The 21,202-nt window shown below is 47.0% G+C and overlaps 1 protein-coding gene across 2 annotated transcripts in view; it reads right to left on the bottom strand.

Moving 5' to 3' along the window:
- The window catches only part of dvl2 (dishevelled segment polarity protein 2), a 33,123-nt gene that overhangs the window by 8,792 nt on the left and 3,129 nt on the right, over window positions 1-21,202 (bottom strand). For both annotated transcript variants that reach the window (XM_067972276.1, XM_067972277.1), the window contains exons 2-9: window positions 12,903-12,972; window positions 9,554-9,675; window positions 7,695-7,801; window positions 7,123-7,252; window positions 5,458-5,548; window positions 3,788-3,857; window positions 3,002-3,141; window positions 1,999-2,075 (exon numbers count right to left, since the gene is read on the bottom strand). In XM_067972276.1, the coding sequence (XP_067828377.1) occupies window positions 1,999-2,075; window positions 3,002-3,141; window positions 3,788-3,857; window positions 5,458-5,548; window positions 7,123-7,252; window positions 7,695-7,801; window positions 9,554-9,675; window positions 12,903-12,972 (807 nt within the window). The remainder of the gene's footprint in view (window positions 1-1,998; window positions 2,076-3,001; window positions 3,142-3,787; window positions 3,858-5,457; window positions 5,549-7,122; window positions 7,253-7,694; window positions 7,802-9,553; window positions 9,676-12,902; window positions 12,973-21,202) is intronic.

The following is a 21,202-nucleotide window of genomic DNA, read 5'->3' as shown; positions in this document are numbered from 1 at the left end:
TTCGGTCCAAGTGGTCTATCCCGGTGTTTATGCTCCAAACGAGCCTCCTCCCTCCTTAATTCATCTCACCCTATCAGCATAACCTTCTAGTCCTTTCTCCCTCATGTACTTATCTGGCTGCCTCTTAAATGCATCTATGCTATTTGCCTGCATGTGATAGCGAGTTCCACATTCTAACCACACTCTGGGTAAAGATGTTTCTCCTGAATTCCTTATTTGATTTATTAATGACTATCTGATATTTATGATCCCTAGTTTTGGACCCCCCGCAAGTGGAAACATCATGGTTTCTAATTCCGACCTCTCCAACTGGTTCAACAAATTATTTTTACACCCCCAACACCTCCCATCAAGATTTTAAAAGCCTGCACCGTGTTCCCCAGGATGTGTTTTCCCCCAGTGTAAACAGATTTAGCTCCATGACTTTCTCTGCATGTCTTTCGGAGTTTAGGCCCAATGCTTGTTCTCTTTCCAATGTTTCAATCCTCTAAGTACTGTCCTTCAGGTGAGACATTAAACAAAGACCTGCCTACTCCAGTGGTTAAGGAGGCAGTCCATAAATCCCATCGAAGAGCAGGGAGATCTGCCCAGTGTCTTGGTCAACATTCCTCCAACTACTTCATCAACAAAAAAACAAATGAGCTAGTTATTCGTTCATTACTGGCTGTGGGATCTTGCTGTGCACAAAAGTGACCACACTTCAAAGTATTTGATTTATGTGATGCCCTTTGGGAAGTCCCGAGATATGGACTCGAGTTTCTCAATGGGGATTCCAGCAGGAAGTGTTATAATTGGATAGCCACGTGATGACGGATAGAATACTAGAGCTTTAGTTATTTCCAAGCCTTTATTCAGAGAGATTCCCCTTAAGACACACTCCACATCCTAGATAAGCTCTCCTATAAAAAGGATAGGAGAGATTCCCCAATTGATACCGACCACCTGGATACAATTAACACTCACTGATATAAATCATACAATTAACAGGAAGGGCATCATGCAAAGACCAGGTACTTGGCCACAAGGAGGGAACGGAAACTCGAAAATAGGGAAGGCTTGGATTCACAACCCAGCCACCTACTCAAACAAACCGGCGAATAACTCCTAGCTCGGAATCTGAAGTGAGTTTGCACATTTATCGTACAATACCTCTGGGTAGTCACAGTTAGTGACTTAATTTGCCTGTCTGCTCTTGCTGGTTACTTATCTCCATTTTGTACAAGACAGTGGACGTTCAGTACATGGGAACAGGAGGAGACCATTCAGTCCCGCGAGCCCGTTCAAATAGATCATGGCTGATTTGCATCTTAACTCCATTTACTTGCCTTGGTTCTGTATCTTTTAATCCCGTTGCCTAACAAAAATCTATCAATCTCAGTTTTGAAACTTTCAATTGACCCCCAGCCTCAGCAGCTTTTTGTGGGGGAGTTTTCCAAATTTCCACTCCCCTTTGTGTGAAGAAGTGCTTCCTGACATCACCCCTGAACGTCCTGGCTCTAATTTTAAGGTTATGACCCCCTTGTTCTGGAGGCCTCCGCAGAAGAAATAGGGTCGATAGAGAGAAACGATCAAACCCTTTAATCATCCTAAACACCTCGATTAGATCACCCCTTAACCTTCTATACTCGAGGGAATACAAGCCCAGTCTGTGCAACCTGTCCTCGTAATTTAACCCTTTTAGCACCGGTATCATTCTGGTGAATCTGGGCTGCCCCCCCTCCCATCTCCAAGGTCAACAAGTACAACAATCTCCACATTCCACATGTGAAGACGAGGTCAACTGGCCTCTCTTGAAATACAGTAATAGAATTTTGGCAACCTAGAGTTGTGAACTTATGGTGTGACTTAAACTGTGCTGCACATTTTTTGGGAAGGTGGGGGATGGCTGGGAAGAAACCATGGTAGAATCAAGAAAATGTTGAAGGATTTTTTTTGGTGGGGGGGGGGGTGGGGGTGGAAGCAGAAGATTCAACAGTGTCAGGTGACATTGTCACTTACCCAGGCTTGTGTACAATCTCCCTCAGAACCCGTACAGCATCATCATTGCTCATGTTCTCAAAGTTTATATCGTTCACCTGCAGGGGACAGAAGGACCTGGGATGAATGTCGCAGGAAGCAGCCTATCCCAGCTGTCACACGTGAACATGGAATCATACAGCACAGAAGGTGGTCATTCAGCCCATTGTGCCTGTGCTGGCTCTTTGAAAGAGATATCCAATTAGTCCTGCTCTTTCCCCACAGCCTTGCAAATTTTCCCTCTTCAAAAAAAAACCCCTCGACACGACAATTCTATTGCCAACAAAAAGGGACCCGTACCCCCCCCACAGTTCCACAGAAGCCCATAACCACCAGGTACCAACCCATCACTACTGCACAACACAGCCCTTTCAACATTAAACGCCAGTATCTCAGAATTACCTCAATTGGTTAAGTGCACTGCCCAACGTGGTATTGAGCCATTCTGACCCAAAGGTCCCATTTTTGATCTCCAATCTGTGCTTAGTTTGCTGATCTCAGTTGGGGGGGGGGGGGGGGTCGAATGCAATTGGCCTCAGCTCCCTGGCTAGTGGGAGGGAAAAAATAACGAGCCAGCATCCCCCTTCCTAATCGCTACACGGTGACCCCTGCTGGCAAGTGCACATTTGTGGATGCTGGCGGAGGGTGCGATGCAGCCCCGCCCATCCCACAATGAAAGTGCCCAACACTCACCGTCTAAGTTCACACATGAAGGATGGCCTTATCTGGGGTAAGGTACCAGAGGGTTACTGGTGTCCGTGGAACTGTACTCCAGTATGAGTCAGCAACTTCAGGAGAAAACTGGAAGGGGTGGGGGCAACTATTGCTTAATTATAAGGAACATCTGGTTGTTCCCCCTTTCACATACAATACACCCAGATACAGTGCGCCCACACTTTCCCAGTAACAGAATGCAAGCCGGGCCTGCGGCTTCGTTGTTTGAAGTCCCACCGAGAGCCCATAAGGCAGGCTCGTTTCCAGTTACCTGCAGCAGCATGTCGCCAGGTTCGATTCTTCCATCCGCTGCCACCGCTCCGCCTTTCATTATTGACCCGATGTAAATCCCTCCGTCCCCTCGCTCGTTGCTCTGCCCAACGATACTGATGCCCAGAAAGTTGTACTTTTCTGGAGTTGGAGAAAATTGATTTTTTTTTTTTCGATTATCAGGAAACTTGCCAATGTTCAAGATAAACATCGGGAATTGATGCATTTAATTATTTGTATAATTTCTAGAAAGAAAGACTTGCATTTATTTAGCGCCTTTCACGACCTTAGGACGTTCCAAAGCACTTTACAACCAATGAAGTACTTTCTGAAGTGTAGTCACTGTTGTAAAGTAGGAAACACAGCAGCCAATTTGTGCAAAGCAAGGTCCCACAAACAGCAATGTGATAATGACCAGGTAATCTGTTTTAATGATGTTGGTTAAGGGATAAATATGGGCCCCAGGACACGGGGGAGAACTCCCTTGTTCTTCTTCCAATAGCGCCACAGGATCTTTTACGTCCACCCGAGAGGGCAGACGGGGCCTTGGTTTAACGTCTCATCCGAAAGACAGTACCTCCGACCGTACAGCACTGCCTCAGTACTGGCACCAGGACTGTCAGCCTAATGGCCCCATGCTGTGCTGAAATTTCTCTGCACAAGCTAGAGGCAGCCAGCTTGCGCTCTCAGCGTGGGGACCTTGTGACAAAACTGAGATACTTGAACACAAGAGGTACAGTATCTGCAAACACCATCAGCATTCCAGAGCACAGAGCCACTCACTTACCCATGTTCAATGTGACTGTGATGATGTTCAGAGACATTGTGGAGTCAGTGACACTGCTGAACGAGGAGGCCTACGCAGGTTTTAGAAACAGAAAAGCCAAGTCAGAAATAGGGTAGCACAAAATGACAGCTGAGTGTCCCCCCAAAATATCTTCCTCTGCTGAAGGTGCCAACTTTTGCTGGAATAGACTCTCAAGCCCTCTAGCATATCACCCAAGTGGCAATTCCTCACATGTGAACATTATCGTTGCTATTTGATCATGGGATGCATCACAGCCAAGCCCCATCCTGTTCTTTTCTGAAGTCTTGGTGCATTATTTTCCAGCAGTCCCTGGACAGAGGCCAGGATCTGGATTCACCTGGTATTTTCTCTCCTCCCTAGCCCAGGGGCACTGAGGCCAATGGTACCTGAACTCGCTGCCCTGCACGAGATCAGCTAGCACTGACCAGGAATCAAACTTGGGACCTTCTGGTCTGCAGGGAAATGAATCAGATGGTGCTTTACCCATTAGGCCATCATAGAAAAGCAGAGCAGAGTGCAAATCCAGCCCATACTGAGGGGTGGTGGGGAGGGGGGAGGGGACGTAGTTTCTTCTCTCTGATAACTAAGAGTCCTGAATGAATGGCTCTCAGCAGATATAAGCTGAATGTACCAAAACTACTCACACTTCAACAATGCACGGAACACTGTCATACTGAAAGGTCAGAAAAGGGTCGGTGCAAGTAGCAGAAACTATCGCACTGGTGCAGTGGGGGGCAGAGTGCACCACGGATTCTATCTTCGCTATTGGCTAACAAGCTCGAGGAAGCCACTGGATGCAAAGAGCCGATCTATTCTACTCCCCAAGTTCACCATCCCTGACCAAAAAGGTTAAGGATTGAAACTCTCACTGAGCAGCGTCCAAGCTCATGGGGTTAATTCAGTTCCTGGTGTCGATGTGAATTTTACTTTCATTTTTAGCCTCCGACTTCATGCACCAATACCCAGCCCGGGAAGGGGGACGAGACCGCTGAGAAGCTGAGATTGTTCTCCTTGGAGTAGAGACGGTTAAGGGGAGATTTAAGACGTGTTCAAAATTATGAGGGGTTTTCATTGAGTAAATAAAGAGAAACTGTTTCCACTGGCAGGAGGGTCGGTAACCAGAAGGATTTAAAACAATTAACAAAAGAACCAGAGAGATGAGAATTTTTTGTACGCAGCAAGTTATGATGATCTGGAATGCGCTGCCTGAAAGGGCGGTGGAAGCAGATTCAATAGTAACTTTCAAAAGGGAATTGAATAAACATTTGAAAAGGAAAAATTTGCAGGGCTATGGGGAAAGAGCAGTGGGGGAAGTGGTACTAATTGGATAGCTCTTTCAGAGAGCCGGCATACGCACAGTGGGCCGAAACGCCTCCTCCTGTGCTGTAAGATTCTCGGAGGCACCACTTCACACAGACATCCGCAATGGGCTGAGCAGGGGAGTAGAGGCACAAACTCGAGTCATCCAGCAGGCAGTTAGATTCCGTGATGGGGGGACGGGGGGATAACAGTAGGTTTCTAGGGAAAGATGAGATAGATGGGTCGAACAGTCTCGCTCACTTGTACTTATCTTTTGCGATTCAAAAGACAAAAAAAAAGAAAGGCCTCATCTGCAAAGCGAGTTACGCAGTGGCCGATTGTGTCCTTACACGTTCCAGCCGCGGAGGCCGCTGCTTCCGTCTGCGGCGATGGCGCTTCAGGATCCGGGAAGAGTTGCTTTGTTCGGTGGAGCTGCTGAATCTGGGGGGGGGAGGGGGGTGGAGAGGGGGGAAGGAAAAAGGAAAAAGGAAAAATAAAATCCCAACGGAACTCAACGTTACCTGCCGCTCGGCGTGCTCACCACCCGCGTCCTTACAGAAGGGACATGGAGGCGGCCAAGAGATTGCTGCGAAGTAGTTTTAGTCTTTTTTAGAAGTTGCTGGGATGCTGCAACACTCCGTCACACGTCCCACTCTCTCCTTCTCTACAGCAAACCCCCCCCCCCACCAAACTGGCTCCCCTTCTCTCAAACGCTGCCCTGTGCTAGGGTATGGTTCCCTGGGCACCTGGCCTCTCCACCGTCCCTCTCTCTCCATCTGTCAGCTCAGACAGCGAGTGGCAGAAGGCCATTCGACTATGGAGGGCAGCACGGCCAAGCCAGATTCTGTTCCCACCCGATGCTCTGGATAGCGATTGGCCGCCCTTTCCTCTCCCTAGCCCAGCGGCGCTGAGGCTAGCTGCAGCACTCCAACTAATTGCCGCACCAGCCGAGGTCAGGTAGCTCAGCATGGACCGGGAATCGGGACCTGGAAATCTGCTGGGCCACGGGGCTTAGTACCACGCCAGGCAGTGCCGTGGCCAACTAGATCATACGCTTTCAGAGAACATGGGACCAAGAGCAGCTAATCCAGCCTCCCAGTCACACACCGTGTATTGCCTTCTTTTACACACTTCCAATGAATATCTTCCAGCCAATTTGGGGTTCCGAATGGAAAGCTGCACTGAGGAACACCGACTTGAAGATCTAGCATCATAGTCATCGTGTGCGCTGAATTTACACCCCAGGTTCCCAAACACCTCTGGGTCTAAGCTGACTTGCACTGTTGGGCTGGGAACTGTTTTCAAGCAGGTCCACCATCAGTGAAGTCCCAATGCCACAGAGCTGAGGGATCACAGAGGCACCAGCAATGAACTCCCCTCTTTTTGCCGAGTTAGGATCAGCACAGCAGAACTCGGATCAGTAGCAACCTGTACACGGGTTGCTTAGATACAGCCAGACTTGAAAGGAGATCACGAAGAATGGGAGCTATTGAGAGACCAAGTGAAGGGCTGAACCCCACAGCTTAGGACGATACCACGGCTGAGAACAGAGGAAGAACTGAGGTAAATCAGGCCTAGTAGTGAATAGGTGATGCTCAGCTTGAGTTTTGGAAGCCTGTAGATTGTAGGAGGGTGGGAAAAGCTGAGCCAAGTGTTCCACTGCTTTGAGATGTGGGAAAGTGAGAGTTCAGGTAGGAGACTGTGTGAGTTTTCAAACAGTGAGGTTGCAAGGAGGAGCAGCAATTAAGACAGCGTGTTTACAGCTTAGGAGGAACAAGATAGGAAAAGTCAGATAAGCAGTGCCCGTAGCAGTACTGATAAAATGGAGCAAAACCAGAGAGAGAGAGAGAGAGAGAGAGAGAGAGAGAGAGAGAGAGAGAAAAGACACCACACACAGGAGGAAAGAGAGAGATCACCTATCAGAGAACAAACTTTTTCTTGCATTCTGCCTAAGACCTAGAAGAAAATCTATGAACAAGGATTAGAAAAAGCGTCAATACATGGGAGAGGAGTACCTGCTAGCTGCATCATCCTCATCTGAATCGCAGAAACTGGTTGTTTCTAGCTCACTGCTCAGGAGTGTGGATGAGCTCTCGTAGCCAGCAAGATGACGCTCCATCTTTGGATGTCCATTAATTCTGGGACCTAGGAGAGAGCGGAACACATCACTTAACTGCTATCCCACCTGAGGGTAATCCTGCCCTAACTATACACACACGTACGTGCGCACACACTTTCCAGCAGGTGTTACTGATCTGGAGTACAGGGTGATTTTTCCTATTCCCAAAAATATAACACCTAACTCACTGCAGACTAGTGATTGAATCTTTAAGGCTCCATGTCCCACCATGCAGTGTATTCATTCACCAAAGTCAATGGGCTAACTGGACTGGGGCCTTTATATCTATTCCAGGCAGCTCCGACAATGTTAAGAGGGGCTTGAAAGCAACAAAGTTACGCCTTTCACATTCAGGCTCTTTAGGAATTTCAATGTTCACTGTCTAGATACAAATATTTGCACGTACAACCAATTTCTCAACGGAAGCCTAGTTTACAGCATTGCCTCAGATTCCCCCCACGCTCTTACCATGTTCCATACTCTCTCTGCGTCGAGGTTTCTCTCTCCGCGACAAGACCACAGATTCCGTCTCTGTCTCATTGTCCAGATTCTCCCGACTCCCAGTGACATTTGCACTGCAAGAAGCAGGAAAAGCATTCACACCCCTTTCAGGGGAATCACACGAGAATGAGATCCACAAACATATGCAAACCGTAGCTAAAAGATACAAACGTTAAGATTAAAGCCTTTTCTTTAACATTAAATACCTAACTATCTGGGGAAGATGGAACTACACGCTCAGGCCAATCTCTTACTTCCTCATCGTACAAAGTTTCCCCTTTATGAAGCTTTTTTCCTCCTTGTCTTCAGGTCCAGCAATGACTACTCATGCTCACCTGCAGAAAGCAGCAATGAACCTCCACTGCCCAACCTGCAGAGGGCAATGTGGGTATTCACCATTTATCCGCATTAAAACAACTGGGACCTTCCATTAGTCGGCGACGCCCCACAGTGCTCCATGTCAACACTGACTGGTCGGTCTCATGAGTCAGACCCACAGCAATAGGTCCAAAAGCTCCCTGGGTCCTACTACTCGATTTGCAACCCAACTTGGGGGGGGGGGGCAAAATCTTTAAGCGTACTGCTTTGGTGACACTCTTAAATCACCTCAAAGTGATCCCACCACCAGTGACAGACCTGTACCCGCCAGTACTGCACCCTATTATACTGTTCAAAATACTCTCTCCAGACATGACCCAATTTGGCAAAATCTATATACTGCTGAGTTTTTTTGAAACCGTTTATGAAAATTTCACATGCCCACCACTGCGCTTTACTGAAATTCTAGTGGCAACACGGCTAAGCAAGCAGAGGTTTGTCCCCCAACAATCGCAAGTTAAGTCCTTCAGGTCTTCCGAAACTTCCAGGTTTTAGAAACTCCCACATGCCCCCAGTCGCTCAGAGACCATCTGAATTTTGGGACGGCCAGGGGGCGTTGATCCGATGTCTCCTTTGTTGGGAGTAATTGTTTTTCCCCTCTAAAGTAAGTCTCTCTTTAAATATACTTAATAACATGACACCCGGGATCCAGAGAAACTCTGCTGCCGGTGAGCTTTGCCAAACACCTCTGGCTCCAGTTCTGGGAACACTCACGTTGGGCCACGTTCACATACTTCCCAGAAAAGAATGACATGGTTTAAACATGGGTGCTCGCTCCCAACACTGTCTGTAGAGGACGCTGCAGGTGGATCGCCAGCCAGAGTGGGTGCGCGCGCTAATTTAAGGAAGACTTGGAGATATATTTTTGGGGGCAGCGGGTAGAACATACAATGTATAAAGCTGTTTTAATTTGTACTAGTGTAAAAAGGTAACAACTCCCTGAAACCACGAGCTTCACTCCGCAGCTCATTTCTTTCTAAATTAGCCTTTTATGTGACAATGGGAAGCGACGTTACTTCTGGGGATTGGAACAGTTTCCATGTCAGCGACGCACAATCTGCCTCAATGCCGATCTCCCAATTGCACCGCTCTGCCACTTTCTCGCATCAGCCCTCGGCGTGAGACTGTTAATTTACTGTCAAAAGGGGATAGTTTTGTGCTACGAGCCCAAGGGTTGAGAATCTATCACATCCATTTCACACAAGATCCGCACAGACTTTTGTCCCAATAGTCTGGACGGGATTTGAACCCAGGTCCCAGAGGTGAATGAACAGTGTGTCACTGCATCATCCTGTAACCTCGGGTGCTATCTTTTAAAATATTACTCTCCGTCTCGAAGATATATTAAATATTCAAGCAAAGAGTCGCCATCTCCAATTCTTCCATTCAGATTACACACCAGTGACTTAACTCAGTGACAGGGTTAATAAACTGGTGACATCACTCACTGGAAGGACGGGGGTCTTGAGTCTCCAATTCCACCCGTCCGTTCTATTGGAGGGGGCACATCTGCCACACTGCTAACCGGGTGAGAAGCTGGTTCTGATTGTGAACCTTCAGCAGACACCAACTATGAGAAAAAAAAAGTTATAATTATAAAATTGCAAACATTGAGCACAGGCATGAAGGCAAAACAGACCCATTCAAATAACACTTACAACCTACACAAGTATTAAGATCGTTCAACATAGCAGCTTTCTGGTTAAACTGCACAGGAAAACTCCTCCCTCATACGTGGTACTGACTCACAGGCCAGAGGAGCCCGGGTTGAATTCCTAATCCATGTGGGGTTAGTTGATCTCTGCCTGTACAACTGTTAGGAATGTTACAATTGGTCTGAGTGTCAGGGAAGGGAAAAGGTAAAGTCAGCGAGGCTGATTGTTGTCCAGTGACCCCCTGCTGGATAATGGCATGTTGGCCTTTATTGCAAGGGGGTTGGAGTACAAGAATAAGGAAATCTTGCTACAATTGTACATGGCTTTGGTAAGACCTCACCTGGAGTACTGTGTACAGTTTTGGTCTCCTTACCTAAGGAAGAATATACTTGCCTTAGAGGCGGTGCAACGAAGGTTCACTACATTGATTCCTGGGATGAGATGGTTGTCCTATGAGGAGAGATGAAGAATGGGCCTATACTCTGGAGTTTTGAAGAAGGAGAGGTGATGTTATTGAAACATATCAAATTCTTAGAGGGCTTGATAGGCTAGATGCTGAGAGGCTGTTTCCCCTCGCTGGAGAGTCTAGAACTAGGGGACATAGTCTCAGGATAAGGGGTCGGCCATTTAGTACAGAGATGAGGAAAAATTTCTTCTCTGAGGGTGGTGAATGTTTGGAATTCTCTACCTCAGAGTGCTGTAGATGCTGAGTCGTTGAGTATATTCAAGGCTGAGATTGATAGATATTTGGCCTCTAAGGGAATCAAGGGATATGGGGATCGGGCGGGAAAGTGGAGTCGAGGTCAAAGATCAGCCGTGATTTTATTGAATGGCAGAGCAGGCTCGAGGGGCCAAATGGCCTACTCCTGCTCCTATTTCTTATGTTCTAATGCGTACGTGTGGACATTGGGATTGAACTCAGCAGCAGTGGTCTCCATGTCTGAACAGCTTGCTGACATGCACCGACTGGGTTCAGATGTGAACAGCCCCATCTGTGAGGCACAGGAAGCGTGACTTAAAGAGAGAAAAATATTAAAATCGGTTCAATGAAAAGCGTTAGGTACCTTCACCCAGATGCACTGGTTAGTGCAATAAATGGTGCCTCCTCTGTAGATGGTGGAGAGGGGGCAGCAATATGCACTCCATCTCCATGCCCGACTCTCTTCTCCCCCTTACTTCCACATGGCTTTCTATCTAGGAAAACAAACCTCATTTGACCGACTGCGACAGGCCTGGCCTGTGCCAAACACTAACGTCTGCCAGGCTCGGTCTGCAGCAAGTGCCAGGGATCAACTGTGTCTCTTCCAATTTGACAGTCAAGCACTTGGTCGTTCAATAAAGTAACACTTACTGAAATTAAACCCGATCCCACAGCGAGCAATGTACAACGAGATTCTGATTAAACAGCTTCCTGTAATAACTCTACCGGTTTAAACCATTACAATAGATGGCAACTCCAAAGCACCGTCTAAACTTTCTAATGTACGACAGCTGTTTCCCATCAGAGAAGTGATTGTTTCCTTAATTACCATCCTGAAGGAAACAACTTCAACAGGCACTCAGCCAGGACGACTAATAAAGGACCCTGCTGATTTAACCCTGTGAAGACTGTAACGAGTCCTCCATTAATAACAGGCAGTCTGCCAAGGCAGCTAATAAAAAGAGGGCCTCGCTGGTGTAACCCAGCAAGCTGCATTTTACTTTTATTAAATCTGGTTACCAATTCTCCCCACCGCCCGCCTGCCCCCCCACTCACCCCCCAGGAGGAGCAGAATTCACGCACAGATACAGTTCCACAGCAATATTTCCTCCAACCGACCCTCTTGTCCATATGCCCGTGCCTCCTCGATCACACCCGAGTGGCAGACTGCATGGCCGAGTCACATGCTGGGCCCATCCAACACCCACACCCACAAAATAGCAGGGTCACTCGATGGCTGTCGGCAGCAGGAACCTTGGTCAACTTTTCCTCTGCCCCAACTGAAGTGCCGGTTGAGATCAGCTAACTAAGAGCAAACTGGGAATCAAACCAGGGACTTTCCTGGTCTGTATGGGTCAGGAACTCACCGTCGACCAGATGAGCCATTAAGGGGTGAGGATGGAGTCATCACACAGTTGCAAAACATAGCGAATGACCCAGAACTGAAGTTAATGCTCGAACAGCCACCTTCTCATCAGCTATGTTTCAAGAATTGAAGAGAATGAGGACCTGAGCTTAATTTGCCAGAGAGGAATTTTCACCTGTCAGATAAGATGAAGGGGCTACACATTTTGTCCAACGTATCAACAAAGTCAATTAAACACCACCTCCATGGCGTTCCCTGTTGCCAAACAGATTTTGAATAAAAGCTTGCGGCTGAAAATGATGTCAACACTAAGTAGAAATTAATTTATTTCATCGTCGACTACCTTCAAGCTAGTTTTTGGGTTAAATATCATCTGTTAAGAACATAAGAAATAGGAGGAGTAGGCCATATGGCCCCTCGAGCCTGCTCCGCCATTCAATCAGATCACGGCTGATCTTCAACCTCAACTCCACTTTCCCGCCCGATCCCCAGATCCCTTGATTCCCCTAAAGTCCAAAATTCTATCAATCTCAGCCTTGAATATACTCAACGACTCAGCATCCACAGCCCTCTGGGGTAGAGAATTCCAAACATTCACAACCCTCTGAGTGAAGAAATTTCTCCTCATCTCAGTCCTAAATGACCAAGCCCTTAAGCCTGAGACTATACCCTATAGTTTTAGACTCTCCAGCCAGGAGAACCAGCCTCTCAACATCGACCCTGTCAAGCCCTCTCAGAATGTTATATGTTTCAATGAGGTCACCTCTCATTCTTCTAAACTACACAGAGCATAGGCCCATTCTACACAATCTCTCCTCAAGCAACAATCCCAGAGGTGAAAGGACAATATGTAGCCCCAAACACCACCCACTCCCATTAGAGAGTAAGGGGGTACACACTGTCCTTTCAGATGCTCTGTGGCTAAGAGGAGGGAGAGGGATTGATTCATCAGTTTAACCGCCCCTCCTGCCCCAAATCTTAATCGGGGCTCAAGGTTCCACAGCTGAAAGCTCAACGACAGCATATTTCAGATGAAGGGCACAAGGCTACAACCCCAACAGCGAAGGCCTTCTTACCCAAGATACGACTCTCCCATTGAAGCAGGGCAGCTTTGCATTGTCATCAGAGATCTCTTCCTTCACGACACTGAAAATTAAACAAAGATCGGCATGAAATGCTGTTAACTCAGGGCTGGCAGTACAGGGGAAAAAAACAAATGATTTACTTGGAGGAAAAGAGGAGTGTCAATGAGTGAATATTTCAATAGAACTTAAAATAAAATACTGTCATCTCTTCCCTAACCATCCAAGTTTGCACTGCCCACTTTTACATTAAAAAACTTACATTTATACAGTGCGTTCCTCGACCTCAGGACATCCCAAAGCGCTTTACAACCGATGAGATATTTTTGAAGTGTAGTCACTGTTGTAATGTAGGAAACAGAGCAGCTATTTTGCACACAAACAGCAATGTGATAATGGCCAGATCATCTGTTTTAGTGATGTTGGTTGAAGGATAAACATTGGCCCAGGACACAGGGGAGAACTCCCCTGCTCCTCTTCGAAACAGTGGCTGTGGTATCTTTTACGTCCACCTGAGAGGACAGAAGGGGCCTCGGTTTAACGTCTCATCCGAAAGACGGCACTGGAGTGTCAGCCTACATTACATGCTCAAGTGTCTGGAGTGGGACTTGAACCCACAACCTTCTGACTCAGAAGCAAGTGTGCTACCCACTGAGCCACGGGTGACATTAGGGTTTTTTTTAAATCCGATTTTTAGAGCAAGCTCCTTGTGCCAGTCTGCTCCATTTATATTTACAGATTATGGACACTCTCCATTGTTTGTTGGTAGTGGGCCGAGCAGGCAGCCCACCTGGGCAGCAGCAAACGATTTTCACAGCTGCAGGAGTCATAACTCTGCATTAAAATGGGCTAAAATAATTAGCTGCCTAGGAACGAGACACCCGATCCCAAAAAACGAAACGCTAAGGACAATATCCAAAGTTATACTCCTTTGGGACACACTTTGCAGTCATTTTCAGCACTGAACTGGTTTCATGCATTGAAGGAGCAGCAGAGCTTTATCTGATGGAAGACTCCTAGACTCGGATAATCTGGCTACACTCCACAGTTGCAACAGTGTAAAGAGGACCGTTTATATTAGCTGACAGAGGGAGGGGTGTTGAACCACTGTTTGCTGCACTTAGTAAAGTAAAAGCACTTGAAGTTTCTTTGATAACAACTTGCATTTATATAGTGCCTTTAATGTAATAAAACATCCCAAGGCACTTCACAGGAATGTAATAAACAAAATTTGACACAAACACATATTAGGACAGGTGAACAAAAGCTTGGTTTCAAGGAGTGACTTAAAGGAGGAGAGGTAGAGAGGCGCAAAGGTTTACAAAGGGAATTCCAGAGCTTAGGGCCTAGGCAGCTGAAGGCACGGCCGTCAATATGAGGAGCAAAGGAAATTGGGGATGCGCAAGAGGCCAGAATTGGAGGGGCGCAGAGATCTTGGAGGATTGTTGGGCTGGAGGAGGTTACAGAGATAGGGAGCGGCAAGGCCACGGAGGGATTCGAAAACAAGGATGAGAATTTTTAAAATCAAGACGTTGCCAGACTGGGAGCCAATGGAGGTCAGCAAGCATTGAGGTGATAGGTGAACAGGTCTTGGTGCAAGTTAGGATACGGGCAGCAGAGTTTCGGATGAGCTCGAGTTTACGGAGTGTGGTAGGTGTTGCACTGTGGAGTGTAGCCAGATTATCCGAGTCTAGGAGTCTTCCATCAGATAAAGCTCTGCTGCTCCTTCAATGCACGAAACCAGTTCAGTGCTGAAAATGACTGCAAAGTGTGTCCCAAAGGAGTATAACTTTGGATATTGTCCTTAGCGTTTCGTTTTTTGGGATCGGGTGTCTCGTTCCTAGGCAGCTAATTATTTTAGCCCATTTTAATGCAGAGTTATGACTCCTGCAGCTGTGAAAATAGTTTGCTGCTGCCCAGGTGGGCTGCCTGCTCGGCCCACTACCAACAAACAGGGCGTAGCTCACTGGTTACGATTACCACCTGCCCCGTTTTGGATTTGACAGTCCAGTTTTTGCCAGGGCTGTTGGGACATTTCACCAACTAGATTAAGAGGGTACAGTGGAGATTTACGAGGATGTTGCCAGGACTGGAGAACTTTAGCTATGAAGATTGGATAGGCTGGGGTTGTTCTCTTTGCAACAGAGGAGGCTGAGGGGTGATTTAATTGAACTGTACAAAATTATGAGAGGCCTAGTTAGAGTGGAGAGGAAGGACCCATTTCCCTTAGCAGAGAGGTCAATAACCAGGGGGCATAGATTTAAAATGATTGGTAGAAGGATTAGAGGGGAGCTGAGGAAAAATCTTTTCACCCAGAGGGTGGCGGGGGTCTGGAACTCACTGCCTGAAAGGGTGGTAAAGGCAGAAACCCCCAACTCATTTAAAAAGTACCCGGATGTGCACCTGAAGTGCCGTAACCTACAAGGCTACGGACCAAGTGCTGGAAAGGTGGATTGGGCTGGGTGGACACGATGGGCTGAATGGCCTCCTCCTGTAAATTTTCTATGATTCGGCAACAAAAATCTGCTTTCTAAATGAGAAAGTCCTTTTTTATTTGTCAACTGTCTATGGGCCCTTTGAAAATAGCATCATGGGCTGTTTGCCCCACCAATTCCGTAAGTAGAGGGGTCTCGCTAAAAATGGACATTCCAAACTGACGATTTCAAGTCCCAATGGTTTTACAATCAGCTTGCAGCCAGCTGTGTGTGACCCGAGCTTCGGGAACTGAGAGCATAAACACACCACTGCCGTCAATATAAAAAGGGCCATATGTCCTTTTAAATGTTTTTTTACTTTAACATCTTATGATGTGAAAGCATCAGCTCTTCCAATGAACTTTCAAAGAAAGCACCAGAACTCCAGTTGTGATCCCTGCCCCAATTTGGTTTTGGACTTGGCAACAGCTGACAGCCCAAGTGTTGGTGCTTCTGCGTACCACATCACTGGTTCATCCAGCACGTGCCTCGATATCAACTGCATCCTCATTTAATCCACGAATTAAGAAAGTTCAAGACTACTTGGCCTTTCAGGGATGTTGCTGAGTTGGGATCACTTTGAACTTGTCGGTCTCCCTTCCTCCATCAACTCCAACTTGTCTGAAGCTCTGTCGCATGTATTCTGTCCCGTACCAAATCCTCCCTGAACTATATTGGCTTCCTGTCCCCTAATGCATTATATTTAAAATCCTCGTCTCAAGTCCCTCCAGCGCCTCACTCCATCCTGATCTCTGCAAGCTCCTTCATCTTCTTATCTCCTCGGGAATCTGGCCCCAGCCTTCCTTCAACCCACCATTGTTGGTGGAGCTTTCAGCCAACCCTGTCCTCCTCTCTGGAACTCCTTCTCCAATCTCTTGAAACAAACTTTTGGTCACCCCTCCCAATCTCAGGATTCCTGGTTCAGTGTTCATTTTCTTATCCCTATCTGTGAAGTGCCTTACATTAAAGGCAAGTTGTTCTTGTTAAACCTCCCACTATGGGTACACCCCAAGGTGGGGTAGGGTTTGGCTTTTTCTATAGATAAAGCAACCAGTAAGATTCTGGGTGCTCTCTTCACCCCACCCCCAACAAACTGTAGAGGTCAGAAGGTCGCAAGTACAATCCCTGTTCTGTACTGACTTTAGTTGGTCTCAGCCAAGGATCAGAAGCTAGGGCTACAATTAGCCTCAAAGCCCCAGGGCTAAGGAGAACAGTCAGCCAGGGTTCCTGCTCCTGATCACCAACCAATAAACTGTTGCTGGAAAGTAAACGTCTGGACCTTCAGTGAAGACTGCATGGTCAAAGAGCCTACCAGCATTCACTCTCTAGGCTCACACATTGAAGAGTGGTCATTTGGCAGAGATATCAAGGGCTACCAGAATCTGTGGACCAGAACGTCAGCAATCCTTGGGCAAGGAAGAGGCAGAAGAAAAAAAATTGTTACTGGAGTGATGGGATAGAGTTGACTCAGACCTGACTGATATCTTTCACCCTTAGTGCTTTGAAGAATAAAGGGTTTGATAACCTAAATAAGTGAGCACAAAGCCAAAATGAAGAAAGTTACGCGAGTGCCTAACGCAGTGAATGTGCTCACCTCTGGGGCGCATCTGTTCAGACACTTGCTACGTCTCAGCATGGGCACATTATTCAGCAGCTCAAAATACAAAATGGGGACATTCAAACCCATTTCTTTTCAGCACTGATAGGTTGGAATGTGCATGGTGGTCAGGGACCATTAATTGGAGTGTACAGTTAGTGTTTAATTAACAGAGGAAAAAGAAAAATTCCAGCCTGCGGAAAGGCTCCCGTCTCCTTTTGAAACAGCCGTGGGTTCTGGAGGTCTATTCATAAAGAACAGCACAATACTTGAACTAACGAGCTGCTTGATATTCAGATTTCAATCAGCCCAGCTAATCAGTTAGCCAAAAAGAATGTGAAGGACTGACCCAGAAACAAGAAAAATAGTCACATTCGTCCCCCCTGCCCCGCTTATCAGTGTTGCATGGAGTGTTGTCACCAGTTTAATATGGCATGATGGGGAGAGCCTGAAACTTTCACACAGTCAGAATGCAGACACTTTTTCCTGATTTCAATAAGTTGCAAGGATGCGTGTGAAAGTTTCATACCATGTCTACTTGAACTGCGATGGTAATGGTGGTACAAGTATAGGTGTGGTCCTTCCAAACTTAGGTTGTGTCTGGAGAGAACATAAGAACATAAGAACATAAGAAATTGGAGCAGGAGTAGGCCAATCGGCCCCTCGAGCCTGCTCCGCCATTCAATAAGATCATGGCTGATCTGATCCCAACCACAAATCTAAAGAACACAAGAAGTCGGAGCAGGACCCGGCCACATAGCCCCTGGGCCCTCTCCGCCACCCACAGGGCATTGACCGATCCGAACTCAGCTTCATGTCCAATTTCCTGCCCGCTCCCCATAACCCCTAATTCCCTTTACTTCTAGGAAACTGTCTATTTCTGTTTTAAATTTATCTAATGATGTAGCTTCCACAGCTTCCTGGGGCAGCAAATTCCACAGACAAGCAGTTTCAGCTGTGTAATACTAAGTTAATCTACAACTGTTGGGCCCCCAGATCTGTCACTGTATAACACTGGGGTAGAGTACTGGTGGGTACAGGTCTGTCACTGTATAACACTGGGGTACAGTACTGGTGGGTACAGGTCTGTCACTGTATAGCGCTGAGGTGCAGTACTGGTGGGTACAGGTCTGTCACTGTATAACACTGGGGTAGAGTACTGGTGGGTACAGGTCTGTCACTGTATAACACTGGGGTACAGTACTGGTGGGTACAGGTCTGTCACTGTATAACACTGGGGTACAGTACTGGTGGGTACAGGTCTGTCATTGTATAACACTGGGGTACAGTACTGGTGGGTACAGGTCTGTCACTGTATAGCGCTGAGGTGCAGTACTGGTGGGTACAGGTCTGTCACTGTATAGCGCTGGGGTGCAGTACTGGTGGGTACAGATCTGTCGCTATATAATACTGGGGTACAGGTCTGTCACTATAACACTAGGGTACAGGACTGGTGGGTACAGGTCTGTTAATGTATAGCATTGGGGTACAGTACTGGTGGGTGCAGGTCTGTCACTATATAACATTGGGGGATAGTACTGGTGGGTACGGTCTGTTGGTGGGTGCAGGTCTATCACAGTATAACACAGGCATAGTACTGGTGGGTACAGGTCTGTCACTGTATAACATGGGTACAGTACTGGTGGGTACGGGTCTGTCGGTGGGTTCAGGTCTGTCACTACATAACAGAGGTACAAGTCTGTCACTATATAGCGCTGGGGTCTGGGGTATATTACTGGTGGGTACAGGTCCATCATTGTACACATTCTCACCATACCCGTTCCTTTCTTTTCCCACAGATCGCTAGCCCAAGCACAGCTTGGTTTGTTAATCAGTAATAATAATTGATCCGGTTTTAATTTCAATAATAAAAACAGCACAGGGACACAGAAAGCCCGAACGAGAAACAATCATTTCAAATCTACATGTAGCTGCGCGTGGGCGTGAAGGTGAAAGCGTCAGTTGCGGTACAAGGAAGCTCATCTCTGACCCAAACACGGAAACTCGTGGGTTAAGTGGGGTAAATAGAGGTTACATCAACAATCAGAAACTCTCATACTTCATACAGTTGCAGACTACAAATATATCTCACTCAAGTTCTGCAGAATACTTGGGAGGAGGAAATGTTTATACCAGTACAAGTTAATTCAGGGCATTTATGATAGATTTAACTGGGACCAGGAAACATCTAAATCCCAACATCTCAGCTTTGGGACGGCTGTGCTTATCCCCAACCAGCTCAGCCAGTCAACAACCCAGTGAAAAAGAGCCTCAGATGCAGCCAGCCCAGCGAACATCTAGCAGAGGCTGGGACACAGGCAAGAACTTATCCACCCAAGACTTCGCTGTTTACTAACCACCCAATAGCTCAGTGGGTAAATGCACTACCTGCAGAAGTTGTGAGCCACAAAGAACACAGCACCCCATGTTCCGGTCCGATTATTCTATTCCAGTGCCAGCTGTGGCTCCGACGATAGCACTCTCACTTCTGAGTCAGAAGGTCTCACTCCAGAGACTAGAGCACATAATCAAGGCCGACACTTGCAGTACTGAGGGGGTGCTACACTGTCGGAGGTGCCGTCTTTCAGAAGAGACGTTAAACCGAGGCCCCGTCTGCCTCTCAATCGGACGTAAAAGATCACACAGAACTATTCAAAGAGCAGGGGATTTCTCCTGGTGTCCTCGCCAATATTTACCCCTCAACCAACATCACTAAAACAGATTACGTGGTCATTATCGCACTGCTCTTTGTGGGATCTTGTTGTGCGCAATTTGGCTGCCGCGTTTCTCTGCATTACAACAGTGACAACACTTCAAAAGTACTTCAATGGCTGTAAAGCGCTTTGGCAGTGAAAGGCGCTCTATAAATGCGCGCTCTTCCTTTATGCGCTGTGCTGATCACCTTGATGCAAGGAGGATATCCATTGCTAAAGGCAGCACACAGGAGAGCAGCAAGGTTGATCACCGGTGTCACAAGGGAGAGCTACAAGGAAAGGATAAGCTAGAGCTCTTCAGCCTTGTAGAGACGTTTCAAAAGGAGAGCATATCAGGAATAGAATACTTAAAGAAATGGAAACTGGAGACAATAATTTTGAATACGAGGCAGTGACATGAAGTGCAAATTTAGGATAAGCTGTCAGGAAATATTTCATTACACAGAGTGTGATCAACAGCTGGAATAGAGTTAACAGGAAGAAGGGTGGGCAAGGCCAGGCCAGGACACGACTCATTTAAGAAACAGCTGGATGCTGTAATGGGAGGCGGTAGGGATCGGATTCTGGAAGGATGGGACCAAATGGACTGAACGGGCCTCTTCATCCAAATCTGTATCGTTGTTTCAAGCCTTGCGCGCACCATATAAAGGAGACAGTGTATTCCACTCACCGGTATTCACTTCTGATTAATTTGCCAACCAGCCCTGGGGACACCAGTTCTGTCTTCATCAAAGGGGAAACGGACTGATCTATTAAATGCAGGCAGGTTCGTGCACTTGATTAGAACACCGGACTTTCACCTCTGGGACTTGAGCTCTCTCCCAGCCCAGACTAATGGACTCTCTCCCAACTATATGGACCCCATGTGAAATGAGCTTTAGCCAATTCCAACCACACTCTTAGTGGGTGTAGGCCAACAGCACAGAATTATTAATGATTCAGTCCGGTCGATCTCAGAGCCCACATCAACAGTGTGGAAATAAAAACATCACCCTGAGATCAGGATTAACACCTTGCTGTGGCATAGCAGAAGGACCTTTACCCTGCACTCAACATGTGCCATACCTGACCTGAGAGTACTTGATATGACAGCGTGAAAGGAGCTGGAAACAGTCAGATGAGACTGCCATGCTCTTTCCCAGACTGGTACATCGCCACACTCCTTTGTGCTTTACTCTGCACCTGGCTAGTGTCCCACAGGACCTAGGAGTGCTTAACAACGACAATGGACGCTATAAGTGGAAAAACATCAATTTTTCTGCCATAAACTTCCCTCACCTTATGGACAAAAATCCACTAAATAAATAAAACTTCAATTGCAAGACAAGACAGTTACCATGGGATTGGGTGAATACAGGCTACCTACAGCACCAAAGCATAAACAGAAGGAGCTCAGTGGGCTGAATGTCATTCTTAGTTCTCAGATTCTTACATCCTGCAGACCAGTTTCCAGGAACATCCTACTATAGGAATATTGAAGTCTAGTGCTTTGGGGCATCTTGAGAATGT

The sequence above is a fragment of the Heptranchias perlo genome, chromosome 35 (assembly GCF_035084215.1).
Source record: "Heptranchias perlo isolate sHepPer1 chromosome 35, sHepPer1.hap1, whole genome shotgun sequence".
Taxonomy (NCBI): Eukaryota; Metazoa; Chordata; class Chondrichthyes; order Hexanchiformes; family Hexanchidae; genus Heptranchias; species Heptranchias perlo.
Note: the sequence above shows the minus strand (reverse complement) of the source record. Positions and strands in the feature narration are given on the sequence as shown.